Source organism: Zalophus californianus, chromosome 4 (assembly GCF_009762305.2).
Source record: "Zalophus californianus isolate mZalCal1 chromosome 4, mZalCal1.pri.v2, whole genome shotgun sequence".
Classification (NCBI taxonomy): domain Eukaryota; kingdom Metazoa; phylum Chordata; class Mammalia; order Carnivora; family Otariidae; genus Zalophus; species Zalophus californianus.
Genome location: NC_045598.1, coordinates 96,521,736 through 96,549,467, shown reverse-complemented (window position 1 = coordinate 96,549,467; position 27,732 = coordinate 96,521,736). Strand labels below are relative to the sequence as shown.

Below are 27,732 nucleotides of genomic sequence, written 5' to 3'. Positions count from 1 at the left end.
ATTATCTTTCTACTGGATTATTTACCCTCATTGATCTGTAAGAGGTATTTTTATATTCTGGATATTACCCTCTTTGTGGCACGTCTTTTTATTCTCCAAAATGGCGTTTTTTAATGCACAGAAGTTCTTCATTTTAAGATAGTCGTAATTATCAGTCTTTTCCTTTATAGTTAGTGTGTGGGTTTATTTTATTTAATTTTACTTTATTTTATTTTTGTGAACTGTTTATGTTTCTTTTATATAACTTCATGGAGATATCCTCCTATATCATCTCCTGGAAACTTTGGTAGCTTTATTATTGTGACTTTAATTTTTTATTCTGAATCCCGGGACTTGATTTTTTTTTTTTTTTTTTGTATATGATAGGAGGTAGGGGTCATTTTATTTTTTTTGATATGGATAGCCAACTATCCTAGTACCATTTATTGAAAAGATTGTTCTTCCCCATTACTCTGCTGTGTTAATCCCTACCTTTTTTCTATTGAGCTATAATTGACATACAACGTTGTATTAAGGTTAAGGTGTACAATAATGATTTTATACACATACACATTGTGAAATAATTAACCACAATAAACTACGCCTCACATAATTACAATTTTTTGTTCTTGTGATGAGAACTTTTAAGGTCTGTTCTCTTAGCAACTTGCAGATATACAGCAATATTGTTAACTGTAGTCACCGTGCTGCACGGTACACCCCCAGGGCTTATTTATTTTACAAGTGGAAGTTTGTGCCTTTTCACCACCTTCACTCATTTCGCCCATCGCCAACCCCCCCACCTCTGGCAATCACCAGTCTGTTCTTTGTATCAGTTTTTTTAGATTCCACATATCAGTGAGATCATACATTATTTCTTTTTCTCTGCCTGACTTATTTCACTTAGCATAATGCCCTCCAGGTCTATCCATGTTGTCATAAATGGCAGGATTTTTTTCATTTTTATGGCTGAATAATATTCACATATATATTTTATATATATATATATATATATCTCATATCTTCTTTATCTGTTCATCCACCAGTGGACACTGAGGTTGTGTCCATATGTTAGCTTTTGTAAATAATGCTGCAGTGAACATGGGGGTGGGGATATCTTTTCAAGATAGTAATTTCTTTCTTCTTTTTTTTTTTTTTTTTTTGCATATATGCCCAGAAGAGGGATTGCTGGATCACATCCATATGGTAGTTCTATTTTTAATTTTTTGAGGAACCTCCATACTGTTTTCCATAGCAGCTGCACCAGTTTGCATTCCCACCAACAGTGCACGAGGGTTCCTTTTTTCCCACATCCTCACCAACACTCGTTATTTCTTGTCTTTTTGATAATAGCCATTCTGACAGATTGAGGTGATATCTCATTGTTGTTTTGATTTGTATTTCCCTGATGACCAGTGATGTTGAGCATCTTTTCATGTGCCTCTTGCCCGATTTACATTTTTTTGGAAAAACGTCTATTCGGTTCCTCTGCTCAATTTTTTTTTTTTTAAGTAAACTCTACTCCCAACGGGGGGCTCAAACTCAAGATCCCGAGATCAAGAGTCACATGCTGCACTGACTGAGCCAGCCAGAAGCCCCTGCTGTGCTCATTTTTAATAGGATTATTTGGCATTTTGTTTGTTTTTCTTTGCTTTTGAGTTCTATATATATATTAAATATTAACCCTTTCTCAGATGTATAATTTGCAAATATTTTCTCCCATTTTCTAGGTTTCCTTATCATTTTATTGATGGTTTTGATAGGGATTACACAATCTGTAAATTACTTTGAGTAGTATGAAAATTTTAACAATTTTCTTCTCATCTGTGAACACAGAATATCTTTCCACTTGTGTTCTTCAGTTTCTTTCATCAGTGCTTACTGTTTTCAGTGTACAGATCTTTTGCTTCCCTGGTTAAATTTATTCCTAGGTATTTTATTCTTTTCAATGCAGTTGAAAATGGGATTGTTTTCTTAATTTCTTTTTCAGATAGTTCATTGTTAGAGTATAGAAACACAGCTGAGGGGCGCCTGGGTGGCTCAGTCGTTGAGCGTCTGCCTTCGGCTCAGGTCATGATCCCAGGGTGCTGGGATCGAGCCCCACATCGGGCTCCCTGCTCTGCGGGAAGCCTGCTTCTCCCTCTCCCACTCCTGCTTGTGTTCCTGCTCTCGCTATCTCTGTTTCTGTCAAATGAATAAATAAAACCTTTAGAAAAAAAAAGAAAGAAAGAAAGAAACACAGCTGATTTTTGTGTTACCAGGTGCCTGTTACCCAGGCGCCCCTGAACTTAATTTTGTTTAACACTATTTCCATTGCTTGAGAGAATCAACGTACTCTTCCTGATCTAGTAGTGCCTAATATATGTCTCTGTGAATGTCTCTGGTTTAACCAACCTGGCTCCTTGATCCCATAGGTGCTGATAGTTGATCTCTGTGCAGACAAGTTCTTACAGGAGGTAAGTGACAAATGAGCTGATTGCATAATGTTTGGGGATAATTGGACAGAAAATATGTGAAAGTACTTGGAGAAGATGACTCAGGCAAGACTTTTAGTTCCTACACATACTTAACACCGTGGCCAATCATACAGGATTGACCTGAAAATTGGGTTAGGTTTGTAGCTGTCTCTCCCAAAGAAGGAAGGAGGAAAGATATTATATGTCATTGTCAAAAGAGGTAACCCTCCTTTGACATCCAGTTGGGTTGGTGTATAAGGCTCTAATTTAATTGAATTTAACAAGCATTCAGCACTGATTATTTCTAGATACTCTGTTAAAATCTAAAAGTGAGTAAGACACAGTTTGAGCCCTCAGACCTTATAATCTAACGATGGGAAGGGAGAGCAGACATATCTATAAAGCTTTAGAAACAGTGTCATAGAAATTTCTACAGGGTACAGTAGGGGCAAAAAAAAGTGGTCATTTATTGTGGGTATTGAAAGTGGAAGGGAGAGTTAGCAAAGCCTTCTTAGAGCAAGCGCCCTGTATGGACCTGTATATAAGTTTGTGAGCACTGAACACATGGTGAAAGGAACATTTCCCAAGACTTTGTCTCCTTTCAAAACCAATTAGCTCATAACGTTTGAAACACTGCTTATTTGTGGATGACCCTTGTAATGCAGTGTAAGACTTGCAGGTGAGAGATACTTGGTGGAAAGGTGCCAGAAAATGTCATAAGACATATTATTTATTTTCTTAATGTAGTTAAGATGTGTACCGTCACCATACTGAATTCTGCTCAATGTAGGGAAGGAAGGTTCAGACTGAGTCTTAAGCCAAAATCTATACAAAGTCATCTGTGGAATTTGGGGGACTTAGTGTACATTGGAGACTTTCTCACAGCTCATGAAAAAAATCTCAATTTCTTCTCTTAAGGTATCTGATGAGGACGAAATTCTACCTCCTAAACTCCAAGCTGCCCTGATGCAGATTTTGGAAGAACGAAATGAAATCTTGGCTCAGGAGCAGAATTTTTCACAAGGTATGAGACAGATGGTCTGAGGACACAAAGTCAAGGCAGTAAATACTGACGGGATGCCCAGCACCCTGCTAAAGGATGTACAGGAGTATACCAGTCTAGGATGTGGAAAGCTTAGAATCGGCTTCCTTGCCGCCCCTCAGATGTGCTAGACCCCTTCTATTTCAGGACTTTGACACTTGCTGTGTTCCAGTTCTGGAATGCTGTTCCCCGGGATGTCCACATGGCTCTTGCTCTTCTTTCCTGCAGGTCCATGCTCACATGTCACTCTCTCAGTGAGGCCTTTCCTGACTATCCTTTTAAAATTGTACCCGTTCCCTGGAACACTGCACCAAAAACTAATGATGTAATATATGGTGATTAACATAACAATAAAAAAATTAAAAAAAATAAAATAAAGTAAAATTGTACCCGTTCCCTCAGTGCTCCCGCTCCATTTCCCCTACCTTAGTTTTCTCCAGGGCTTTTACCATCATCTGATGTGCTAGAAATGTCAGGTGCATGAGAGCAACAACAATGTGTTTTGCTTTATCTCCAATACTTTAAACAATAGTCAATAAGTAGGTACTGGATAAATATTTGTTGAATAAGGGTGAAAAATATTTACTGAGCAGCTTACTCTGTACCAGGCCCTGTGCTCAGCACTTAGCATACATCTTATTTCATCCTTGTAATATTCTTATGAAGCAGGTCTCATTATTTAATCCCCCTTTTACAGATGAGAAAACTAAGTCTATTTGCTGGTGGGGAACATTAAGGGAGGAGTAGGTTTAGAGAAATAATTAAAAGTTCCGTTTTGAATATTGAGATACCTATTGGATGTCCAATACATAGCAGACATTCAACTAGAGATATCAAGTAGGCATTCATATACATGAATCTTGGATTCAGGGAAAAGATTTGAACTAAAGACATTTAGAAGTTGCTGTTTTAAAGCTGTGGGACCAGATGAGGTAACCTTATAGAGTGAGTATAGATAGAAAATAACAGATTTAAGGGTTGAGCCCTGGGTTGGCTGGTAATGGTGTGGTCAGATTTCCAATGTTTGGCAGTAGGGAAGAGGAGGGGGATCCAGCAAAAGGCAAGAGCAGCTAGTGAAGGAGGAGAAAAAAACCAGGGGAGTAATATTAGAGAAGTTGAGTGAAGAGCGCATTTCACAAAGGAAAGTAAACAGTTATGTCTAATGCTACAAAGAGGTCAAGTGAGATGAAGACTGAGGATTTGTGGATTTGACAATGGGAAGAGCCTAGAGACCTTGGTAGCAGCAGATTCAGTGAGATGGAGGGAAGAAAGCGAGATTGGGGAAGGCTCAAGAGAATCGGAATGGCATTCAGCTTTTTGTAAAATATTAACGGAATTACAAAGGGCCAAGAATAGTTTTAAGATGCTCCTGTAAAAGAACAACATTGAAGGGGCTGCCCTACAAAACATCAATTAATCATGAAGTCATAGTAATTAAGACTGTTTGGTTTTGGTTCAGAAATAAACAGAGCAAGGGAAGGAATAGAGAGAGAGTACCAGCATAAGGAAACTTAATTTGGGTCAGCACCAGCATTGCACATCAGCAGGAAAAGAATGAACCATTCAGTAAACAATAGTAGGGCAATTGGTTTTCCATATGAAAAGAAATGAAGAGGTTCTATACCTCACCCTATACCCAAAACTAATTCTAATGAATTAAAGATTTAAATGTTAAGAGTAAGGGCTCCCCACCCCCCAAAAAAAAGAGTAAGGGCTCCCGGCTGGTAAAAAAAAAAAAAAAGATTGAGTTAATATGACACTTAAATTTTTAAAATTTCTTTTTTTTTTTAATTTTATTTATTTATTTGACAGAGAGAGAGAGAGACAGCGAGAGAGAGAACACAAGCAGGGGTAGTGGGAGAGGGAGAAGCAGGTTTCCTGCTGATCAGGGAGCAGGACCCTGGGATCATGACCTGAGCCGAAGGCAGACGCTTAACAACTGAGCCACCCAGGCGCCCCAATTTTTAAAATTTCTGATCATTGAGGGACACCATGGAAAAGAAATAAAAAACAAGCTACAAACTAGGTGAAGATACTTTCAACAAATGTAACCAACAAAGGAATAGTATCCAGACTTTATTTTTAAAAATTCCTACAATGTGATTTCAGTAATAAAGAGATGAACAACCCAATAGAAAAATGGGGAAAAGATATGAACAATCATTTCACAGAGGAGGAAACATGAAAGGCCAATAAATACATGAAGAGATGTACAACTTCATCAAAATCTGGGATATGTAAATTAAAACCACAATGATATACCATTTTGTACCCACCATATTGGCAAAAGTTAAAAAGTCTGACAATGTCAGGAGTTGGTGAGAATGTGTAAATTACTTCAACTGCTTTGGAAAAACAGTTGGGCATCAACTAGTAAACTTAAAGGTGTGTATATATCCTACAACCTGACAATTCAGTTTTTAGATATATACTCTAGAGAAACTCTTGCACATGATGATTAGGAAACAAGTACATAGTTTTCAAAGTAGCAGCATTTTACGTGATAGCAAAACCTAAGAACAACCTAACTTCATTGACAGGAGAATATAGCATTAAAAAGCATCTTGGGGCACCTGGGTGGCTCAGTCGTTAAGCGTCTGCCTTCGGCTCAGGTCATGATCCCAGGGTCCTGGGATCGAGCCCCACATCGGGCTCCCTGCTCCGTGGGAAGCCTGCTTCTCCCTCTCCCACTTCCCCTGCTTGTGTTCCTGCTCTCACTGTCTCTCTCTGTCAAATAAATAAATAAAATCTTAAAAAAAAATAAATAAATAAATAAATAAAAAGCATCTTAAAAACATATATTGAATAAAACAGTAAGTTACGGAAGAATATGTTTTATGTAATGTTCAAAGATATACAAAACCTAATAGTATGTTATTGGGGTTGGCTATGTATACATGTAGTGGAACTGTAACCTAAAGCAAGGGAATGATAAACCCAGTGTCACTGATAACGGTCGTCCTCTACTGGAGAGTAGGGGAAGAACACCTCGGAGAGGGCATCACACAAGGAGCATCCGAGATACCCTTGATAGGTTCTGTTTCAAGCTTTGTGGTGGGGTACTGGTGTGTTCATTTCACTGGTGACCTTATGAAATATTTATACTTGTAAAAGAATATATAAGGCATTTTTATTGAAACAGAAACAAATAATTGAGGATAAGTTATAGAAAAGCATAATTTTAAAAACAAAGGGAATTAGATTAAGAAAGGGTAGAACAGGTATAAACAACTCTTCCAAGAGATTTTGCTGTAAAGTGGGAGAGAAATGGGACAGTGACTGAAAGGGGATGGGAGACGGGCAAAAGTGTTGACAATAAAAGTGGTGATGGACCATGGATTCTCAGCTGCAGGAGAGACGAGAAGGATATCTGTTGAACAAAATATAACAGAAATCTAGTTTATAATCAAATGGAATGCCAGAAGAGACCCTAGAGACCACCTCATCAGCTCCCTCATTATGCAGATACAGGAAGAGAGCCAACAAGGGGTAAAGTGAGTTGCGCACCACTATACCATTGCTTCATAGTAGAACTCTGACTAAACCTAGGTCCCTGATTCTCAGTCCAGTATGGAGCCCATGAAAAGAGGAAGCAACATTGTGAAGGGGAAAAAAAAATACTATTAGGTATGGAAGAAAAAAGAGGAGTCTAAGTTGAATCTGAGGTCTGAGCCTGGAACCTGAAAGGCAATGTATTTCATGTTACAGTGGTTAAGAATCACCTAACTTGGGAGTCTGGCAACTTCTGTACCCTGTACCAGATGAGCTGACCCTGGAGAATGTCTTTGTTTTGAGCCTCAGTTTCCTCGGCTGTAAAAAGGAAATAATACCTACTTCACTGGATTATTATATTTATAAAAGCTCTAAATACAGTGTCTGACATATCTTAAGCCCTCAATAAATTATGGAATAGTGGTTGCTGTATGAAATGAGAAAGTTGAGCGAGAACTGATTTGGTGGAGAAATAGAATGAATTTGGTTTCACACATGTATTATTTATTTGATTCATATTTTACTAATTTCCAAAGGACCTGATTTGAATTTTAGACAAATGGAATTTAAGTCCTGGTGGGACAGCCAAATGATGATTACCCGTAGGTAGCCTGAAAATGTAGAAGATGAGTTCTGGTGACATACAAGGGCTAGAGACGTAAGGTTGCAGATTATCAACATGGAAAGCCAACTCCATCTCTATGCCGGTTAGCTCTGTAAGGATGGGAATGCTGAAGAGAGGTGGTCTGAGGACCATGCTTAGGAAGAGGAAGAAGAGGCAAGAGAAAAACAAATGTTTGGTCATAAAAGCAGGAGAGGAATCCAGAAATCAGAAGAGTATAAAGTTGTGGGAGATGAGGAATGAGGAGAAGGTTAACACAAATGCAGCACAGAGTTTAAAGGAGAGACAAACAGAAAAGCAGATTAAATTTGGCTGGCTCTCACTGGTGGCCTTTGAAAGAGCAGTTACAGTGAGATCATGGATGTGCAAGCCAGGCTGAAAGATGTAATATTGGTAATGTGGGAAGAAAATAAAAGTAAAAATACGAGCTAATGGCGTTTTGTTGGTTGTGGAGTGTGCAAGGAAGCTAAGAATTCTTATTTTTCTTATTTTGCAGCAGATGTGACACTCAACTCTCTGGTGTCTGAGGCATTTGTGAGGTTTTTTGTGGAGGTAGTGGGACATTATTCTTTGAGCATGACTGTCACTGAGCATGGGGAGCGTGTATTCCAAAGGGAACCATTCCGTAAATCCCACACCTCCCGAAGTGTACGCCACTTCCTGGATCTCTTCATGGAAACACAGATGTTTGCAGGCTTCATCCAGGACCGAGAGCTTCGGAAAAGTGGGGTGAAAGGTCAGTTTCATCATGAAGTTCTCCCCCTGTATTTAGTGAGCCCTGGGAGGGTTTGAAAATAATATAAACAAAAAATGGTATAAAGCTACAAGGGTTCAAAATCTGAGTTTATTATGGAAAATAGTTATTTTTATAATTTTGTTTTAGCTATTGAAGCACATTGGTAGTAAGCACAGAGGTTTTGTTTTTTTAAGATTTTATTTATTTATTTGAGAAAGAGAGAATGAGGGGGGGAGGGCCAGAGGGAGAAGCCGACTCCCTGCTGAGCAGGGAGCCCGATGCAAGACTCGATCCCGGGACTCCAGGATCATGACCTGAGCCGAAGACAGGAGCTTAACCAACTGAGCCACCCAGGCGCCCAGCACAGAGTTTAAGTGATTTTTAGTAAGTATTGGACAATTTCACCAACATGAGTTTTCCTTGTAGGTTTGTTTGAGGTCCGGGCCCTCCAGTATTTGGAAACAATCCCAGAGTCTGAGCCTAGTGGGATGAATAAAATTTTGCGGAGTCTTGGTGAGTTGTTGTGTTTTCTTGTTAGATAATGTGACTAAAAAACCTTTTGCAGAAAAGTGTGCCCCATCACAAAACTTCATAATCAAATCAACGGTATAACCTCAAATAGGCTGACCAGAAACCATGACTGTACTTCCAAAGTGTTTTGGAGAAAAAGAAGTCTTTCTCAGAGGTCGGGATTCTCCATCAGAGTTGTCCTTGGGTCTGTTTTCCTCAGATAACGTGATAACTTGCATATCATAATTATTAATCTTTTCTAGGTCACATCACTGGGAGGATCTCATAAAAACTGTGGATCTTTTTCCCAGAAAAGTATGCTTAGAACATAAAAATTTGTATATAATTATAGGGTATTCATGGACCCTCCTGAAGCCCATCCGTGGACTCCAGATTAAAAACACCTGGTTTAGAGGGCATCTGAGGCAAAAGAGGATTTCCCACAAGTCTAATTTTACACTTCAGAAAGAAACACAGATGTTTATGATTTTTCAGTTATAATAATTAACTTTTTATTATCTTTTGTGATATTAGAGAACGGTGATGTGGTAGCCCAAAATAATGAAGAACTATATTCCATGGTGTTTATATGGGTCCTTGAAATATGTACCCCCTGGTAACTAGACTTATCATAGGGATCATTTTGTAATGTATAAAAATATCAAACCACTATGATGTACACCTGAACCTAATAGGACATTGTGTGTCAATTATACTTCAGTACAAAAAGAAAAAGAAATATATGCCCCTAATTAAAATAAGGCCTTGTCCTTAAATATCTGAGAGACCATGGACAAATTATGCCTTGGGTTGTTATTTCATCTTTATACCGTGAGGTTAGATCAGATCAGTGGTCCTGAACTCCTATTACAATATTTTAATCTCTGGGGAATGTAAATGAAAATTTTCCCCACTGCAGGCTCCAAGAAATCTCTGGGGATCAGGCCAAGCAATTTTAACCTATAGTCAAGGCTGAAAGCCACTGGATTAGGTGATGTCTGAGTTCTCTTTTACCTCTACAATTAGACACAAAGGGTTTGTTTATTTGTTTGGTAGTTAAACACATCACCTGCTAGCTTGAGATGGCAGCTTACTCCTGGGCTGACTTAAGTTGTTAATCTCTTGCCTCAAATAATGTACAATAAATAAAAATGAACTAATGAGAGTTCACTCTACTTCTTTCTCCCTTTAGGAAGTAAAATGAAATTTCTGCAGAAGAAATGAAATCTTTGATTGACTGTCTCCATCTTAAATAGAACAGAAAGTGCCAAAGAAAATACTTCTCCAAGAGTCAGGATACCTCCAAAATCCTGGAAAGTTGAAAAGGTCACAAAGCAGTCCAGGCCCTTGGAGGAGGATTCTCCTGTTGCTGCTGTATTAATCACTGGAGGACTGTTGGGAGTAGTCTGGAACCAATGTTCTCATTACTCTGCCTCCAGTTTTTTTTTTTTCAGTGGCCTTTTCTATTTAATTCTTGGGCTCTTTCTTTGTGTTATGTACTTAGTCTGTGAAGGCACTTATCTTTTAATAGGGAAAGATTTGGTGTTGCATTTTTTTTAAAACAGCTCAAAGATGAGCACAATGAGAGAAATGCTGAGTTGAAGGTACTGAGAAAGCATGATAGAAGTGCAGAATGCACCCTACACACATCTCATTCTCATCACTGAAATACCATAGCAGCTTGACACCTATGGGCTGTTTCAGCAGAGCTAAGGAATATACTCCTCATATATCTCCAGTTTCTGTTTTTTAGTCTAATGTTCTGTCTGGGGGAATCTCACTGATGTGGAAGCCCTATTTATTTAACACTGTTATTGAGTATCTTATACAAGTAGGCACCTTGCAGCTCCTCCTCCACATCGTGTGGCACTTGAGTAGCTTGTCAACATTAAACTTCGTGGGATTATAGCTAACAGGAAAATATCCTTTCAAGGGCATGAAAACCCCCTTTTCTTAGTGTCCCCCATGTGCCATGTGTGATGGTACACGTATGTCATCTTATTCAGTCTTTAAGTCAACTTCATGAGATACTTGCATCTCCCTTTTATTAATGAAGAAACTGGAATCCTAAAAGGTTAAGTAACTTGCCCAAAGTTATACAACAGAGCCAGAACTGAAACCAGGACTATCCATTCATGAGCACAGAAAAAGTTGGTTAGTCCTGCAGATGGAAATTTGAGCTCTGTGGGATTAGAGCTATTGAAAAGTTTTCTTTTAAGCTGAAGTGTACCAGAGCCAATTTTCAGCTCTGAGGATAAGGGACTTCAAACTATAGGTGCCTAGACGTCTCTTTTTTGGTTCCCCTAGAATTGTTGGACTTTTTGCCCTAATTAAATTGGATTCAGACTATGAACATTCCTGGGCACTCACCACATAATCACCCTGACCCTTAATATCTAAAATAGTAGTATTGATTAGAAGGAACTTATCAGTGATGGTGTAATTTTCATTGATAAATGTTATAGCAGATGTCAGTTTGTTTTCTTCAATTCCTGCTGATGGTTTTAACTGGCATAAAAATATTTATTCGAACTTAACAAAACCTTGTAAGTTGTATTATGATACAGTTTATTGAGTTGTATTGTCATTACAGCCCATTCAGGTGCGCATCAATGAATCTGAAGCGGACCGCATTTAAGACCGGTGCTATATAGTTCTTACGGGTCTAGAAAATAGAACTGAGCCTATGTCTTGTTAAAAAAAAAAAAATGTGTATTAAGCATCTTACCCCAGTGGGGCTCTTACCAGACATCTCTCCATTTGCCACTCCAATCCTGAGGGAAGAATTAGTAATTGGGAATTGTTTATAAAACGAGGGTAGGAGGTCTTACGGTGGTGAATCCTGACCGTCCCTCTGTGAGGAGACCTTTGCTTAAGGGATGGGGGTCTTATTTTATCCCCGTGACCTGAAGCTGCTTCCTTTTTCTTAGGTCTGTTTTATTTTGGTTTTTTGTAAAGTATTATGAGTCCTGGATATATTTGTAAAAAAATATTGCTCAAGATTTGTATAAAGTGTTGTTTACAGATCTTTTAATGAATAAACACAAAAATTCCATGGATCTCTTGGAGAATGTTAAATAAAGTTGCTTAAGATGGAAAGATCTACTTCGCTTAAATCTATAACTAGCACATTTATCTAATGATAAGGTTAAGACAATCCGAATCAGTGGTAGACTAACCCGACTTAATGACGGTGGCCAACATTTCCAGGCTGTTGGCAGACAAAGCCTGGGTCTAGATCGCATACACCGGGCAGGGTATATAGTCCGACTACCTTATTTGGCCTTGGCCCGCTTAGTGAAAGGGAGCTGGGGACACAGACCAGAGACGGCGCCCCGGCAGCAGCAGGAGTGGTTGGGTGGCAGTGAGGAACACTAGTCTATTTCCGGAAGTCCAAAAGGGAAAGGAGTGGACTTTATATACGCCCCGAAGGCAAAATGGCAGGATTTCGTTGAAGCTGGAATTGGTGGGCAGTTTTTAATCTCACCTTGGAGGAAAAGATCAGGTTCCTTTTGTTACGGAGACCCTAAAGCTTCCCAATTTTAACTGGCGATTGGCTCCGACTTCCAGAATCTGTGAAGTAACTGCATCTACCCAATGCAAGTGTTCTCAAAACTAAGAATAGTGGGGGGTACAGCAAGTAGCGCAACGGGAAAGAAAAACCGCCAGAGAGAAAAGTTAAGGGTGGCAGGTGTAAGGTTAGGGGAGTATGAAACCAGTATCCCTCTCCCTACCAAATCCCGCCGCCGGTTTCCTCCAAAAGTTTTTAAAGCATTCCCCTTCCAGATACCAGCTTCCTCCAAAAGTTTTTAAAGCATTCCCCTTCCAGATACCAGCTTCCTGCGGGGAACGAAAAGTCCCAATGCCCCTCCAAATTACTCCCGGTCGGAGGCAAAAAACCGGAGCACATTGGAGTACAGGAAATGGAGACGTCCCGCTGATTCTGGGAAATCGCGACGTGACGTCACGTCCGACCAAAACAAAATGGCCGGGCACTTCCTAGTAGCTGGGCGAGGGCGCCTTCAGAATTGACAACTGAGCATGCGCTAGAGCCAGAGCGCAAGAGATGTGCATTACATCAGAGCGAGCGCAGGCGTAATGAAATGGGCCTGAGTCTGCGCAGACTCAGAAAGTTTAGGCGAGCCTAAGAATGGCGGGCACGGGCTTAGTTGCCGGAGAGGTTGTGGTAGATGCGCTGCCGTATTTTGACCAAGGTTACGAAGCGCCCGGTGTGCGGGAAGCGGTGAGTTCAGGCCGGGTAGCTGACTCAGCGCTCTCGGGCCTTTAGTGCTGGAAGAAGCACCTTAGAATTTGCTACCCCTACCCTGGCCCCTGTTCTCGTTTCTAGGCTGCGGCGCTAGTGGAGGAGGAAACCCGCAGATACCGACCTACCAAGAACTACCTGAGCTACCTGACAGCCCCGGATTATTCTGCTTTTGAAGTAAGTGTGACGTCTTGAGGCCACCGTATGAGCCAGGATCCTGTGAAGCTTTATTTTGGATTGAGAATCTAGCACGTAAAAATGCATTTTAAATTCTGGCTTTAACTATTGCTTGTTTAGCTACTTCTTACTCTATTGTATAGGTGTTACCGGTCCATTGAAAACAGCTAGATAAGCCTTCTCCGGCGTTCTTATTCCGAGACCCACTGACGGACTTTCTGGGGCTTCGCGAAGTACCCAGCAATGCAAAAATTAGTGTGTACAGTTTTTCAGAGATCGGCTCCTTGCGTAAATTCTCAAAGGCATCCTCTATTCTCTAAGGTCTACTCTAAAACAAGTGATGAGGAATTTTTAATATATGTAAGCCTAGGCTCCTGAGAACCACTGGAGGGCGGCCTTTGTATCACAGCCTAGGTATTTACCCAATGTATGTGAATGACTCAAGTGACAAACCATTTGTAAGTAAAATGCTATTTAAATATTTAGCCTGGAAGTACACCCAAGATACTACTTAGGGTGTAATCAGCTAAAATGAAATGTAAAATATCATCTCTAAATTAATAGATTCTGTTAGGCACTTTAGTATTTGGTTTTTTTCCCCTTTACAGGTAACCATGTATTTAATGAAAGAATTCTGTTATTAAAACGCAGTATTTATATTGAAGTAACATGAAAAGAAATGTCGGTTAAGTTTTAAATAGGAGGAAGTTGTTCCTATGGTATGTCATTTTCCCATACGTTTGCTAAATGTTACCCAGGTATAGATGGTACCACATTAAGAAGTAAGTACAGTAATGCTTCCTTACCAGATTGGCTCCCGAAAATTTCAGATAACTGCATTCAATCGCAAACTTTTAAATATTTGAACGAGTTTTCCTTTTAGCTCTCTTAAATACAACATACGCCTCCTATCTTTATAATTAGTATACTGATCATTTAACCCTTTTTCAAAATAGGAATTGATAGTGTACTGGGCTCACGATCTTAGTCCTGAAAAGAGCCCTGTGAACTATGTACCTTATATGTTTATTATCCTAATTTTTTAAATGGGAAAACTGCAGCTTAGAGAAGCTGATTTGCCCAAGACCTTAACCACTCCTCAAATTGCTTTTGAAACTTCTCTTCCATTAATTCATTTAACCATTTATGAAAGTCTGTTCTAGCCAGGAATTGGGGGACTGTCTTACTTTTTAGTCTAATTGTTAATATAGTTGAAGCTGTCAAAAAATTGAAATTACACAGGATAACTGAAATACTACTATAAATGAATACGTAAGCAGTTCTTTATACTTAGGCCAGGAAATGTGCAGAACAGAAATGGTATAGGATACTGACCAAAACTTGGACCTAAAGAAGTAGACCTCTACCACGTATTTTTTTACTTTTTATTTTTTACCATGTATTTTTTTAAATCGTACAGTTGTGGAGCACCTGGGTGGCTCAGTCCGTTGAGCGTCTGCCTTCGGCTCAGGTCATGATCCCGGGGTCCTGGGATCGAGCCCCACACCGGGCTCCCTGCTCAGTGGGGGAGTCTGCTTCTCCCTCCCTCTGCCTGCTGCTCCCCCTGCTTATGTGCTCTTTCTCTCTATCTCTCTCTCAAATAAATAAGTAAAATCTTTTAAAAAAATAATAAATAAATCATACAATTGTTAGAGCAGATAACAGAACCAGTTTCTTTCACCCCTTCCCCATTTCTCATTCTTTGCAAAGAGTGAAGTCTGAAAATAGGAGCCAGGGCCAAAAGAAAGTATGGGTTTAGGCTCAAAGCCCTAAAGCAAATTATTTTATGTCCAAGTCCTCTCCTCCCTTCCCCCACTCTCAGTGAATACTCAGCTCCATGGTCCTCAACACTGGCTTCACTATACAGTCAACTGATGAGTTAAAAACAAGTTGTAATCATGTCCGGTCTCCACCTCAGAACAAGTAAATGGGAATGGCAAAGAGGGGTAAGATGGGGCTGGGATGGAAATTTTTTTCAAAGCTTCCAGTTGATTTTTATGTGCTGCTGGGACTGAAAGCCACTGATCTAGGAATAATCCTTTTCTCTGTGGGTCCCTTTACATATGAAGTGTGTGTGTTCTGATCCTTGAGAGCACTTAACCCAGAGAAGACTTGGTGGGAAGGGAAATGATCCATTTTATTTTATCTTTTTAATTTTTTGGAAATGATCCATTTTAATGGACAGCATAAAGAAATATTTAAGTAGGTTAGATTCATTATTGGTGGTTATTAATTGCAGTTGTCTGTATGATTTTGGAAATAATTCTTTCCCCCAATTAGACCGACATAATGAGAAACGAATTTGAAAGACTGGCTGCTCGACAACCAATAGAATTACTCAGTATGAAACGGTAAGTCATATTTCTGATTTCAGCTGGACTCAAATCATTGTTTAATTTCAAGTTGCTTGTAAAACTGCTACAGCTCTTAAAGTGTGGAAAAGAAAAAATTCTTGTCTGATTTTATGTTTATGTTTCTTAATATATAATATGAACATATAATAATAGTGGTTCCTATAATCCTTTGTTAATATTCAAATATATTCTGTGCACCATTCTTTAAAAAGGCAAAATAGGGGCACTTGGGTGGCTCAGTTGGCTAAGCATCCCACTCTTGATTTTAGCTCAAGTCATGATCTGAGGGTTGTGAGATCAGTTCCCTGCGTAGGACTCCACGTTGGGTGTGGAGCCTGCTTCAGATTTTCCCTTTTCCCCTCCCTCTACCCCTCCCTGCTCCCCCTCCCCAGTCGCTGCCACAAGCATGTGCTCCCTTTCTGTCTTTAAAAAAAAAAAAAAAAAAAACACAAAATATTGTAAAATCCAACAACAGCAATGGTAATTGTAATGAAGTACATGTTTTTAAGAATTTTCAAGGAGGGGCACCTGGGTGGCACAATAGTTGAGTGTCCAACTCTTAGTTTTGGCTCAGGTCGAGATCTTGGGGCCATGAGATCAGGCCCCACATTGGGCTCCGCGCTCAGCATGGGGTCTGCTTGGGATTCTCTCTTCCTCTCCCCTGTCCCCATGCTTGTGCTCACTTGCTCCCTCTCTCTAAAATAAATAAATCTTTAAAAAAAAAAAAAAAATGTTTTTTCAAGGAAATGTTCCTGAATAGACATCTAGTTTTTCACTGATCACATGTCTAGATGAAACCATGTTATGGTTTATAATGATCCCTGATTCACTCTGACACAAACCAACATTAGTAAACACAGAGTGCTGGGATAGTTTGATTTGGGTTCCACTATCTTCCCTCTTGTGCCACTTTACTACAAACTACTTCTCTCTCAAGGAAACAAAGTCCAGACATCCTTTGTTACTTCCTCTAAAATGGAGAATTGGATTGCTTAACATCTAAGATCCCTTTCAACTTTAAGATAACTATGGAATTATGGGAGCCACTAAGTAGTCTGTCAGAGCAGAGTCCTTTGAGAGAGGGCCACATGCACAGTAGGTCTATCCTCTCAGCAGATGTATAGATTAGAAGAGGGATTTTGAGTCTGTAGAACCAGAGGACCATATTTCTTGTGCTCCATTTCCTGTCTAGCCTGAGTGATAAAGGCAGAAATTCCAGGATTCCTCAGTTCTTCATTTTCAGGTGCTTCTCTATAGGTATTCATGACAGTGACTCCTTTATGGCAGTGACCCACTAAGCAGTGGATCATGAAGGAAACTTCGTTCTCACAGCACTTTTTTAAGGACATAGAATAGAAAATACCAGAATATACTGCATGTAAAAGTGAGTATTGTTTTTGTGAAACATTTTTTTTTTAAGATTTTATTTATTTATTTGTTAGCAAGAGAGCACAAGCAGGGGGAGCGGCAGAGGGAAAAGCAGGCTCCCCACTGAGCAAGGAGCCCGATGTGGGGCTTGATCCCAGGACCCTGAGATCATGGCTGGAGTCGAAGGCAGACACTTAACTGAGCCACCCAGGCACCCCTGTTTTGTGAAACATTTGTTGAGCTATGTATATTTGTATACTGGATCGAGATTTTTTTTTTGTTTTTTTTTTTTTAAGATTTTATTTATTTATTTGACAGAGAGAGAGATAGCAAGAGAGGGAACACAAGCAGGGGGAGAGGGAGAGGGAGAAGCAGGCTTCCCACTGAGCAGGGAGCCCGATGCGGGGCTCGATCCCAGGACCCTAAGATCATGACCTGAGCCGAAGGCAGACGCTCAACGACTGAGCCACCCAGACGCCCCACGGATCACAGATACTTCTTACTGTGGGTTTATAATCAGAAGTTTGAAAACTGGAACATTTATGGTGTATGTGTAAAGCTTTTTTTTTTAGCAAAATGGTTTGTCACTTTTTCTTTTTTTTTTTTTTAAAGAGAGAGAGTGAGATAAACTTAAGTAGGAGCCCAACACAGAGATTCAGGGAATTGATCTCACAACCCTGAGATCATGACCTGAGCTGAAATCAAGAGTTGAATGCTTAAATGACTGAGCCACCCAGGCACCCCTGGTTTATCACTTCTTGATCCCGGTTACATACCCCTTAGTTGTTCTTAGAAATAATGTGGAGTTTTTACAGTATCTAGTCAAAATATTAAAATGGAAATTAAAACTTAGTCTGTAGTAATTCATCAATAATGAGCTGAGATTTATGAAAAGTGTACTTACTGGCTATATCAGCAGTGTTGAAGGACTGTGTAGCGTGAAGAGAGAGAATAGAGTGAGGTCCAAGTGCAAAGAATCATTATATCCCTTACATTTTTTTCTCTAGAGTGGTGTGGGTGGGAAGCTGGATGAATGTAAGTGTTTTTTACAAAAATGATAGCATGGGTTTTTTTGTATCCTACTTTTTTTTCTAATATATTACAAACATGTTAATGTTTTAAGTATTCTTCAGTAGCATCATTCAGTAGCTAATTTAACACTGTTTTATATGAATATACTGTAGTTTGAATCAGTTCATGCTGAAATAAACAGTTTTTTGTTACTGTATATAATGGTGTTAAATCTTATTTGTAGGGGCGCCTGGGTGGCTCAGTCATTGGGGGTCTGCCTTCAGCTCAGGTCATGATCTCAGGGTCCTGGGGTCAAGCCCCGCATCAGGCTCCCTGCTCAGTGGGAAGCCTGCTTCTCCCTCTCCCGCTCCCCCTGCTTGTGTTCCCTCTCTCACTGTGACTCTCTCTGTCAAATAAATAAATAAAATATTTTTTAAAAAATCTTATTTGTAAATGAATTGTTTCTTAGGATAAATAGGTTCATATTATTGCACAGTCTGATCTTGTAGTCAGTCTTCCGTGGATTCACATTGTGCATAGACCTGTGAAGCCTTCTGTTGGAAGGAAAGAAAGATTTAGGGGAATACGTAGTTTCATTTTATTTTTGTATAATTTCAGATATGAACTTCCAGCCCCTTCCTCGGGTCAGAAAAATGACATTACTGCGTGGCAAGAATGTGTAAACAATTCTATGGCCCAGTTAGAGCATCAGGCAGTTCGAATTGAGAATTTGGAACTAATGTCACAGCATGGATGCAATGCCTGGAAAGTATATAATGAGTAAGAAGCTTTTTGATTTTATTAAACCCATACCACCCACAGCTTTGGTATTTTTTTAAAATGTGGGGATGGGTGCCTGGGTGGCTCAGTCACTTAAGCATCTGAGTCTTGGAATCGATCCCCATGTCAGGCTCCATGCTCAGCAGGGTATCTACTTGAAGATTCTCTTCCTCTGCCCTTCCCCTTGCTCACTCACTCGCTCTTTCTCTCTCTCAAATAAATGAATCTTTAAGGGATGCCTGGGTGGCTCAGTCAGTTGAACATCTGCCTTCAGCTTGGGTCATGATCCCAGGGTCCTGGGATCAAGTCCCGCATGGGGCTCCTTTCTTGTTGGGGAGCCTGCTTCTCCCTCTCCCGCTCCCCCTGCTGTGTTCCCTCTCTCTCTGACAAATGAATAAATGAAATCTTTAATAAAAATAAAAAATTTTAAAATGTGGGACATGGGATAAAAATAGTATAGTGGACTTTCATTTGGGATCATGTCCTAGAACTACTACAACCCATATGATAAGCCATTGCTTTGAGACCTGCCTCAAAAAGTACAGAGAGGACCTAAACCTAACTACATACATACATACATATATTTTTTTCTTTTCTTTTCTTTCTTTCGTTCTTGTTTTTATTTATTTATTTGACAGAGAGAGACAGCTAGAGAGGGAATACAAGCAGGGGGAGTAGGAGAGGGAGAAGCAGGCTTTCTGCCAAGCAGGGAGCCCGATGCAGGATCGGTCCCAGGACCCTGAGATCATGACCTGAATTGAAGGCAGATGCTTAAGCCTGCCTTCTTAAGGAGCCACCCCGGCGCCCCCTAACTACATTAATTGTGTAATATTGTAATTAAATGATTTCTGAGGTTTCATTGACAAATCACAGCATGGTGGAATGTAGTCCTTAATGTGGGGGATTGCTCATACAGTCGATTCTTATTAGTTGCATGTTATGTTCTATAAAGTGGCCTTGAATGCTGAATTAGCAAATACTGTACCATTTTTCCTGGCGGAAACAATGTATGTGTATATATACACATCTCATATAGACTATAACTTTAAATCCTAAAGACAACTCCTCCTGGCAGATTCTATTTTCTTTATAAAAGAGAAAACAAAGTTCAGAAGTGTTAAGTAATTTGGCAGAGTTGGAAATTAAACTCCATCCTTTGGTCATCTCTGTATGAGACCTGAAACAAGTCAGAGTGCCTCCTTGTTCCACTTCAGCTGAGAATCTACACATCCAGCAACTCAAATTTTGCACTGCTCTGTGCGTGCCGTTAATGATCTCAAAACGCTGCAAGTATTGATTTTGGGGTTACAGATAAATTTGAGTGAGTAGGTAAGTTCACAAGCACAGAATTTGTAAATAATGAGAATCAACTGTAAGTAGAGAATTAACGTGGGAAGCAAGGTGTCTACGCAAGCCACCGAGCTCCAGTTTCTGTTCCATGTAACTAGCTTTTGTTATCTATCTAGGGCTCGATTTTATAATTTGTAAAAGTTGGTGGTTAGATGATGTCTGTGATGCCTTTGAGCCCTAAAATCCCCTGAGTGTATTAACAGTTTAATAGTTTAAGGAATTTAACAATTTAAGGAGAAAAAGCCATTGAACCTCATAACACTATATCAAACTATTTGCTAGAGTATGTTTCCTGGAGTAATAAAGCAAAATCACAAAGTGATAAATACCTTCTCTCAATTTTTCAGAATTATGTTTTAAATTTCTTTGGCCATGTAAGGATCCAGTGGGCAAAATCTGGAATTTGGGAAACTGCAGCATAAACAGTTCCATTTCCCTTGTGAATATGTTGCAAGGGAGATAAAGGAAAAATGGGGTTGGGAGGATTAAGAAATAGATCGATCAAAAAAATGTCTGTTTAAAAAAAAAAGGTCTGTATTTCACAAAGGGGAAAAATGTGATCTCGTCCTCAAGAAGCTTTACCTAGTTGAGGAGACAAGCTGTTTCTCTGCCAGATAACCAGTAGTCCATTTTTAGCAGTGTGGGGGCACATGCTCTATTGTGCGCTGTGCTCCACAAACTACAGACACCCACAGAAGGGGTGCTAAGAATCAAGGTCATTTAAAAATGGTGAGATTTGGGGGCACCTGGGTGGCTTAGTTGGTTAGGTGCCTGACTCTTGATTTCGGCTCAGGTCGTGATCTCAGGGTACTGAGATTGAGTCCCATGTTGGGCTCCTTGAGATTCTTTCTCACCCTCTCCCTCTCCCTCTGCCCCTCTCCCCCCATGCTCTCTTTCTCTAAAATAAATAAATCTTTAGGGGCACCTGGGTGGCTCAGTCGTTAAGCGTCTGCCTTCAGCTCAGGTCATGATCCCGGGGTCCTGGGATCGAGCCGCTGGAATCGGGCTCCCTGCTCAGCGGGAGGCCTGCTTCTCCCTCTCCCACTCCCCCTGCTTGTGTCCCTCTCTTGCTGTGTCTCTCTCTGTCGAATGAGTAAAATCTTTAATAAATAAATAAATCTTTAAAAAAATAAAAATGGTGAGCTTTGGACATTTAGAAGAGAGTGAGAACACTCCCAAGAAGGGAAGAGAGCATAGATCCAGGGGGAAAAAATAATACATTGAAGAAAACATTGCTTTCAACTTGCCTAGAAACCTTTAATAATTTCCCATTTGTTGCAAGGTAAGATCCAGACTATTTGACATGGTATTCAAGGCAAACGGCTGCATATCTCAGTGGTAGACTTTCACTCCAGCCAAAGGAATCCTCTCTCTTGTGATTATCATAACTCTGTCTCTGGGCCTTTACTCATGCCTCACCTCCTCCTGGAATGCCTTTACTTAGACTACCCAAATTCAGTTTATTTAAGGCTCTACTCTAATCCACTTCTTTGTCTTTCCATATTAGTAAAGTAACTTTTCTTTCCTTGTGAAAGGATTTGAGGACATCAAACATGCTGGGCAAAAAGCTTTTAGCTCTAAGTAGGTCTTGGTTCATGACCGCTTGGAAAAAAAATTTCATTAATGAGAGAATTATGTACTTGCAATTAAAGGGAAAACTTCGAGGTCAGCCCTTGTTTTTACGGATAAACAGGCTTAGCCTCATTGATGTCAAGTGACTCATTCAAGGACACACAGCTATTTAGGGCAGGGCTGGGACTAGAACCCAAGTCTTCTGACACCCATGATGCAGTGCCATAAGTTTTTTTTTTTAATTGTTAGGTTAATCACCATACATTACGTCATTAGTTTTTGATGAGTGTTCCATGATTCATTGTTTGTGTATAACACCCAGTGCTCCATGCAGCGTAAGTTTTAATAGAAATATGTTCAAAGTGCTTGAGAAGGGACCTGTGTATGGGTATACCTCATTTTATTACACTTTGCTGTACTACAGTTTTTACAAATTGAAGGTTTGTGACAGTCTTGCCTCAGCAAGTCTGTTGGCACCATTTTCCAGTGGCATTTGGTCACTTCCTGTCTCTGTCACATCTTAGTGATTCTTTTCAGTATTTCAGACTTCTCCATTATAATTGTTACAGTGATCTGTGATCACAACTCATTGAAAACTCAGAACAGTGGTTAGCTGTTTTTAGTAATAAAGTATTTTTTAATTAAGGCAGGTACTTTTTTTTTTTACACATAATGCTATCACACACTTAATAGACTACGATATAGTATAAACATAATTTTTATATGCACTGGAGAACAAGTTCATTTGATTTGCTTTATTGTTACACTTGCTTTATTGTGTGGTCTGAAACCAAACACGCAGTATCTCAGGTATGCTTGTACTTACAGAGGATGAAAGAAAGGAGAAGACAACAAATAAACTGGGCTTTCAGGAAGAGGTCGTTCAAGGGGAAGCTTCCTATTCAAGGTCGGAGGTCAATACTAGAGTACCAAGCTTAATTGTCATCAGGAGCATGCAGTGATCGTAGAAGTCAAGGAAAGGGGGATGAGCTGTAGATAAGCCTGGAGAGACACAGGTGTTTGAAGACTGAATCTTCAGAGAATTGCAGTTAGAAAAAAAGTCAGTAGAGATAGAAAAATAGGAGAAAAGCAGGATATTTGAGTCACAAAAGCCAGGAAACAATACTGGATTTAGAGCAAGAGAATTATAGGGCCGCTGTGGTTGAAATGGACCCTAAAGGCGATTCTCTACTGCCTTTAGAGGAAATTGGTATGGTTGTGAGAATTATATCTCAATAAAGCTGTTACTTGAGGGGGTGGGGGTGGTCTCTACCCTTGAATCACTTCTCTAATGACAGTAATAACATGGCACTCTGTATTGCTCAGCTTCTCCCCTGTGCCAGTGAGAGCCGACTTGTACTGGAATCACAATCTCCAGCCTTCCAGTTTTCTCTTCCCTCTCTAGTTAGCAGTCGACAGGAGGAGAGAATGGCAGGATAAATGTAGGTACAGAAATACGGAGATAATAAGGGATTTGAATGAATACACTCATATGAGTTATTTTCCATGTTCTCCATGAAAAGTAATGACAGTTTAAGAAGTGACTTGGTGCAGGAAATCAGAGTGTCAGTAAACTGGTTGGGCTCAAGAGGTTAAAACACCTGAAATGGAATTCAGTCTGACATTCACCTATGTTACCTTAGCCAAGTTACTTAATTTTTCTAAGCTTTTAACGTCCTCACGTGTGAAATAGGGGTAATCATACCTACCTCAAAGAATTCTTAGGAGAATTAAAGTAGTTAATATGTATAGAGTGGTGTGGTATTTGGCACCAGAGCTCAATAGCAGAATGACTGGAACTTGCATCAACTAGATAGCTCACTTTTAGTTGGTATTATTCAATTTTAATGTATATTAATCTGATTTTCCTCTTTTCCCTCTTTAGAAATCTAGTTCATATGATTGAACATGCACAGAAAGAGCTCCAGAAGTTAAGGTAAGTTGTTTTTTCCTCTTATTTTTTTATTTTATTTTTAAGTAATCTCTCCATGCAATGTGGGGCTTGAACTCACAACCCCAAGATCAAGAGTCGCATGTTCTTCTGACTGAGCCAGCCAGGTGCCCCTATTTTCCTCTTACTTTAGAATAAAGTTTAGGTGAACCCTTAATAAACAGAATGAGAAGAAAAAGGAACCAATGGACTGTAGTCATATGAGAGTAATACTTGATGATCCAGTCTGTCCAGCATCCAGTGCTGGGTTTGCTCTACTGGAGTGGAGGAGAAATAGACTTAACGTCTGAAAACATTTCTACCAGGTCATTTGTAGTTTGCAAATCTGCAGACATTGAAAAGGCACTTTTAGGAGAAAATGTTGCAGAACATGTATAATCTGATTTATGTAAAAAAAATTCATCTTGGGGTGCCTGGCTGTCTCAGTCAGTAGATCTTGGGGTTGTGAGCTTGAGCCCCACATTGGGCGTAGAGATTACTTAAAAAAAATTAATCTCTATTTGCACATACACATAGGAAAGAGTTTGGGGAAACACCCACCAAAAACTGAACAGTAATTAGAAGGAAAAGCACATGGGAGGAGGGACTTCTGCTTTTTAATCTCTGTGTGTGCATGTATGTGTATGTGTTTAATTTTTTACGGTGAGCTTGTTTTATGAAATTTGTGATTGAAAAACAGAAGAAAGTTAATTCCTGGAATTAGTCTGTTACTGTATACATCTGTTCTTAAGGAATTACAGATGTATTACGTTGATTGTAGATTTTTCTGTTGATTTTAGTCTTATGTTAAAATGTAGGTGGGTTGTATAAATAATTTTTTACAGGAAACATATTCAAGATTTAAACTGGCAGCGAAAAAACATGCAACTCACAGCTGGATCTAAATTAAGGGAAATGGAGTCAACGTGAGTATTTCTATCATCTTTTAAATCGCTTCGCACATTTTAAGATCAGGATTTAACAGTATGATTCAACAGTATTCAAATGGGATGCCACAGGTGTCACAGAAATACTGTTTTCTTTTTTTTTTTTTTTTAAGATTTTTATTTATTTATTTAACAGAGATAGCACAAGTAGGCAGAGCGGCAGACAGAAGTAGAGGGAGAAGCAGGCTCTCCGCCGAGCAGGGAGCCCAATGCAGGGCTCGATCCCAGGACCCTGGGATCATGACCTGAGCTGAAGGCAGTCGCTCAACCGACTGAACCACCCAGGCACCCCAGAAATACTGTTTTCTGAATCCCACTCTTCCCTGCCTCTGCCTGTCTCTGATGTGTGGACCTGGAAGGCAGTGAGAGGGACAGAACCACTGTCATTTGACTCTGGTCTCAGAGCACCCTGTTTTCAGTTCAGTATTTCTGCTCTGAATAGGATTCTACTTACACTCTGTTTAAAAGGAAAAAATATATCTATATTTTAAACTCATGGGGGTGGGAGATTTCATACTTTGATCATTTGTGTCTCAGGTTTTTTCCTTTGTTTATTTTAGTTTTAAAATGTTCTTCATATGCATAGCTAAGTTTATATGAATCCCTGTAATCATGAATTTTGTGTCATTTCTCTTTTTTTGCTTTGCTATTTCCCTTCTTCCTCCCCCCATCTTTCTCCTTGTTCCACCTTCTCCACCTCTGTGTATTTCATGTTATCAATCTCTTCATCTTTTCACGTTTTTCTTCAAGCTAATATAATCTCCCAAGTATACATGTGTGTTTCTTTTCATTTGTCCTGATTTTTCTGGGGAAGGGGGAAGGCTGCTTGGATCTGTGGAATTATCTCTTGTTTTCGAAATTTCTCCACCATTTTAAACTCTTGTCTCTGCCCCGTTTTCTCTCCTTTTATGTTAATCCCGTTAAATATAATCTTCCATCACCTCGTCCTTTCTCCAATTATTTCTAATTTGGTTGTTAAAATTTTTTTTTAATTTGAAATCATTGCAGATTCACATAAATTTACAAGAGCTAATACAACTAGAATCTTTTTTTTTTTTTTAAGATTCTATGTATTTATTTTAGAGCTCAAATGGGGAGAAGGACAAGGGGGGAAAGGAGAGGGAAAGAGAGAGAATCTCAAGCAGACTCAGCATGGAGCCTGGTGTGGGGCTCGATCTCATGACCCTGAGGTCATGACCGGAGCCAAAAACAGACGCTTAACCGACAGAGCCACCCAGGCACCCAGTACATCTAGAATCTTATGTACCTTTACCCACTTTCCCCTGATTGTGCCTCAGTTTTTTAAATGGAAAGTTAGAAGTGAAGGTTCACATTATGACCCTGGCTGAAAACGCGTATATGGTAAATAGCTTCTAAGAGAAATTTTATATTGAGTAATTTTTCCTTTTTTTTTCTTCCTTTTTTTACTTTTCTAGTTGGGTATCCCTGGTCAGTAAGAATTATGAAATTGAAAGGACTATTGTGCAATTAGAAAATGAAATCTTTCAAATGAAGCAGCAGCATGGAGAGGCAAACAAAGAAAACATCCGGCAAGACTTCTAAAAAGACAGATGAACTTGCTGGGGAGAAAGGAAGGCAAGTTGGGCTTTCACAGAAGATCAGGCATCTCAACTGTGAGGGAGAACAGCATCTTAAGGAAATCATCAGTGGTGAAATGTTTATTGTAGAGTGTGGACTGTTAAATTTGTGCATTTTGGCAAAATAAAAACTTTCAGCTTGGTGGGATTTTTTTTTTTGCCATTTAAAAAAATATGCTTTCAAAATAAGTATAATATTAGAATAATATATCATAGAATTAATTTTGAACCACTGGAACATATTTTATATCCGAGAGATCTTTATTGAAAGTTTTTAACATGTACAAGAAGTTGGAAACTTTTGGTTTGTATGTTTCCAAATAAAGGGGTATTTCTAAACAGAATTTTTGATTACCAAACAAGACTTCCAAAATACAATGTCTCCATTTCTATCATCCATCATCATCATCATAGGTAACAGTTTCATAAAGCTTCATATGTACTGAGCCCTGTTCTAAGCACGTTAGGAAAATGAACTAATAGGAATAAAAAAATCGTTTGATCCTCACAAAAACCTTAGGAAGGTAGGTACTGTGTTCCCATGCAGAGAGCTGTAATGGGTGCTCATTAAGTAACTTGTTAAAGTTGTATAGCTAGAAAGTTATCCAGGTGTTCAATCCAGTAGCCTAGCACAGCACCGGAGTTGTATTCTCTCTATTTGTAAGGAATTAACAAGTATAAAAGATTACTGCCCGATTCAGAGAAAATATTTGCAGGCTCCTGTAATCTTTGTGCTCTCACTGCTCTTTGGGTTCCAGGTTTTCCTTATCTCAAGTCTGGCTGTGATGCAGAGTTAAGTTTATGATTATGAAATAAAAACTAAACAACAACAAAGCCCATTATTGCAGGAGGGAGTAAGATGGAGTATTAAAACAATGTTACTGCAAGTTTTTCTTAATGGAGGAGAGAGAATAACATTCTTGGGAGCAGAGGGTTCCTGGTTTAAGGTCATAACTTGCCCTGAGCACCAAATATTGCAATCTTTTATTTTTTTTAAGTTTTTATTTTACTTACTTTATTTTTCTTAAGTAATCTCTACACCCAACGTGGGGCTCAAACTCACAACCCCAAGATCAAGAGTTGCATGCTCTTCTGACTGGCCAGCGAGGCATCCCTGCAATCTTTTAATTTTTTTTTAATGATATTATTGCCCCATGGGAGAATTAATTCCACTATTGCCTCATCCAATTTGCTGCACCTTCTACTCAGCCCCGAGAAATTTTAATCTTCTGCTATTTCCTGCCTGAGAGACTACAGGTAGTCCCTGTCCCTTGCCACACTCCTCTCTCCAGTGATACTCCCTCAAATCCTCCTCACTCTTGGTATTTTGCTAGTAAATCCCAGTCTGGTGTAGTGCCCAGCTTGCAGGGTTTGCACGTTTCCTTGACCAAGGGGAGCTTGGCGGGCCCGGGTCAGAGGGCATTACGCCATAGAAATCAGTGGCTCTCATCAATGGCAAATCACTAAATTGAGATTGAGAGTTCTTTTTCTTTAGACACATCGTACTCCTAAAATTTGTCCCATTAGTTGAGATTCCTCTCCTG

The 27,732-nt window shown here is 39.5% G+C and overlaps 2 protein-coding genes across 3 annotated transcripts in view; both read left to right on the top strand.

Annotated features, from left to right (window-relative positions):
* DENND2C (DENN domain containing 2C) overlaps positions 1–11,936 on the top strand; it is a 79,329-nt gene extending 67,393 nt beyond the window's left edge. Inside the window, exons 15-19 of one of the 2 annotated variants that reach the window (XM_027580353.2) lie at positions 2,394–2,435; positions 3,354–3,459; positions 8,091–8,327; positions 8,754–8,840; positions 10,030–11,936. In XM_027580353.2, the coding sequence (XP_027436154.1) occupies positions 2,394–2,435; positions 3,354–3,459; positions 8,091–8,327; positions 8,754–8,840; positions 10,030–10,061 (504 nt within the window). In that variant the 3' untranslated portion in view covers positions 10,062–11,936. Of the gene's footprint in view, positions 1–2,393; positions 2,436–3,353; positions 3,460–8,087; positions 8,328–8,753; positions 8,841–10,029 lie in introns of both variants that reach the window. The other variant, XM_027580344.2, reaches the window with a different exon arrangement.
* Positions 11,937–12,904: 968 nt separating this feature from the next.
* On the top strand, positions 12,905–26,335 carry BCAS2 (BCAS2 pre-mRNA processing factor). The gene is made up of 7 exons (XM_027576542.1): positions 12,905–13,080; positions 13,186–13,278; positions 15,559–15,629; positions 18,630–18,791; positions 23,599–23,649; positions 24,489–24,569; positions 26,027–26,335. Exons 1-7 carry the CDS (start codon positions 12,988–12,990, stop codon positions 26,151–26,153), a joined length of 678 nt encoding a protein of 225 aa, XP_027432343.1. The 5' UTR covers positions 12,905–12,987; the 3' UTR covers positions 26,154–26,335.
* The last annotated feature ends 1,397 nt before the right edge of the window (positions 26,336–27,732 follow it).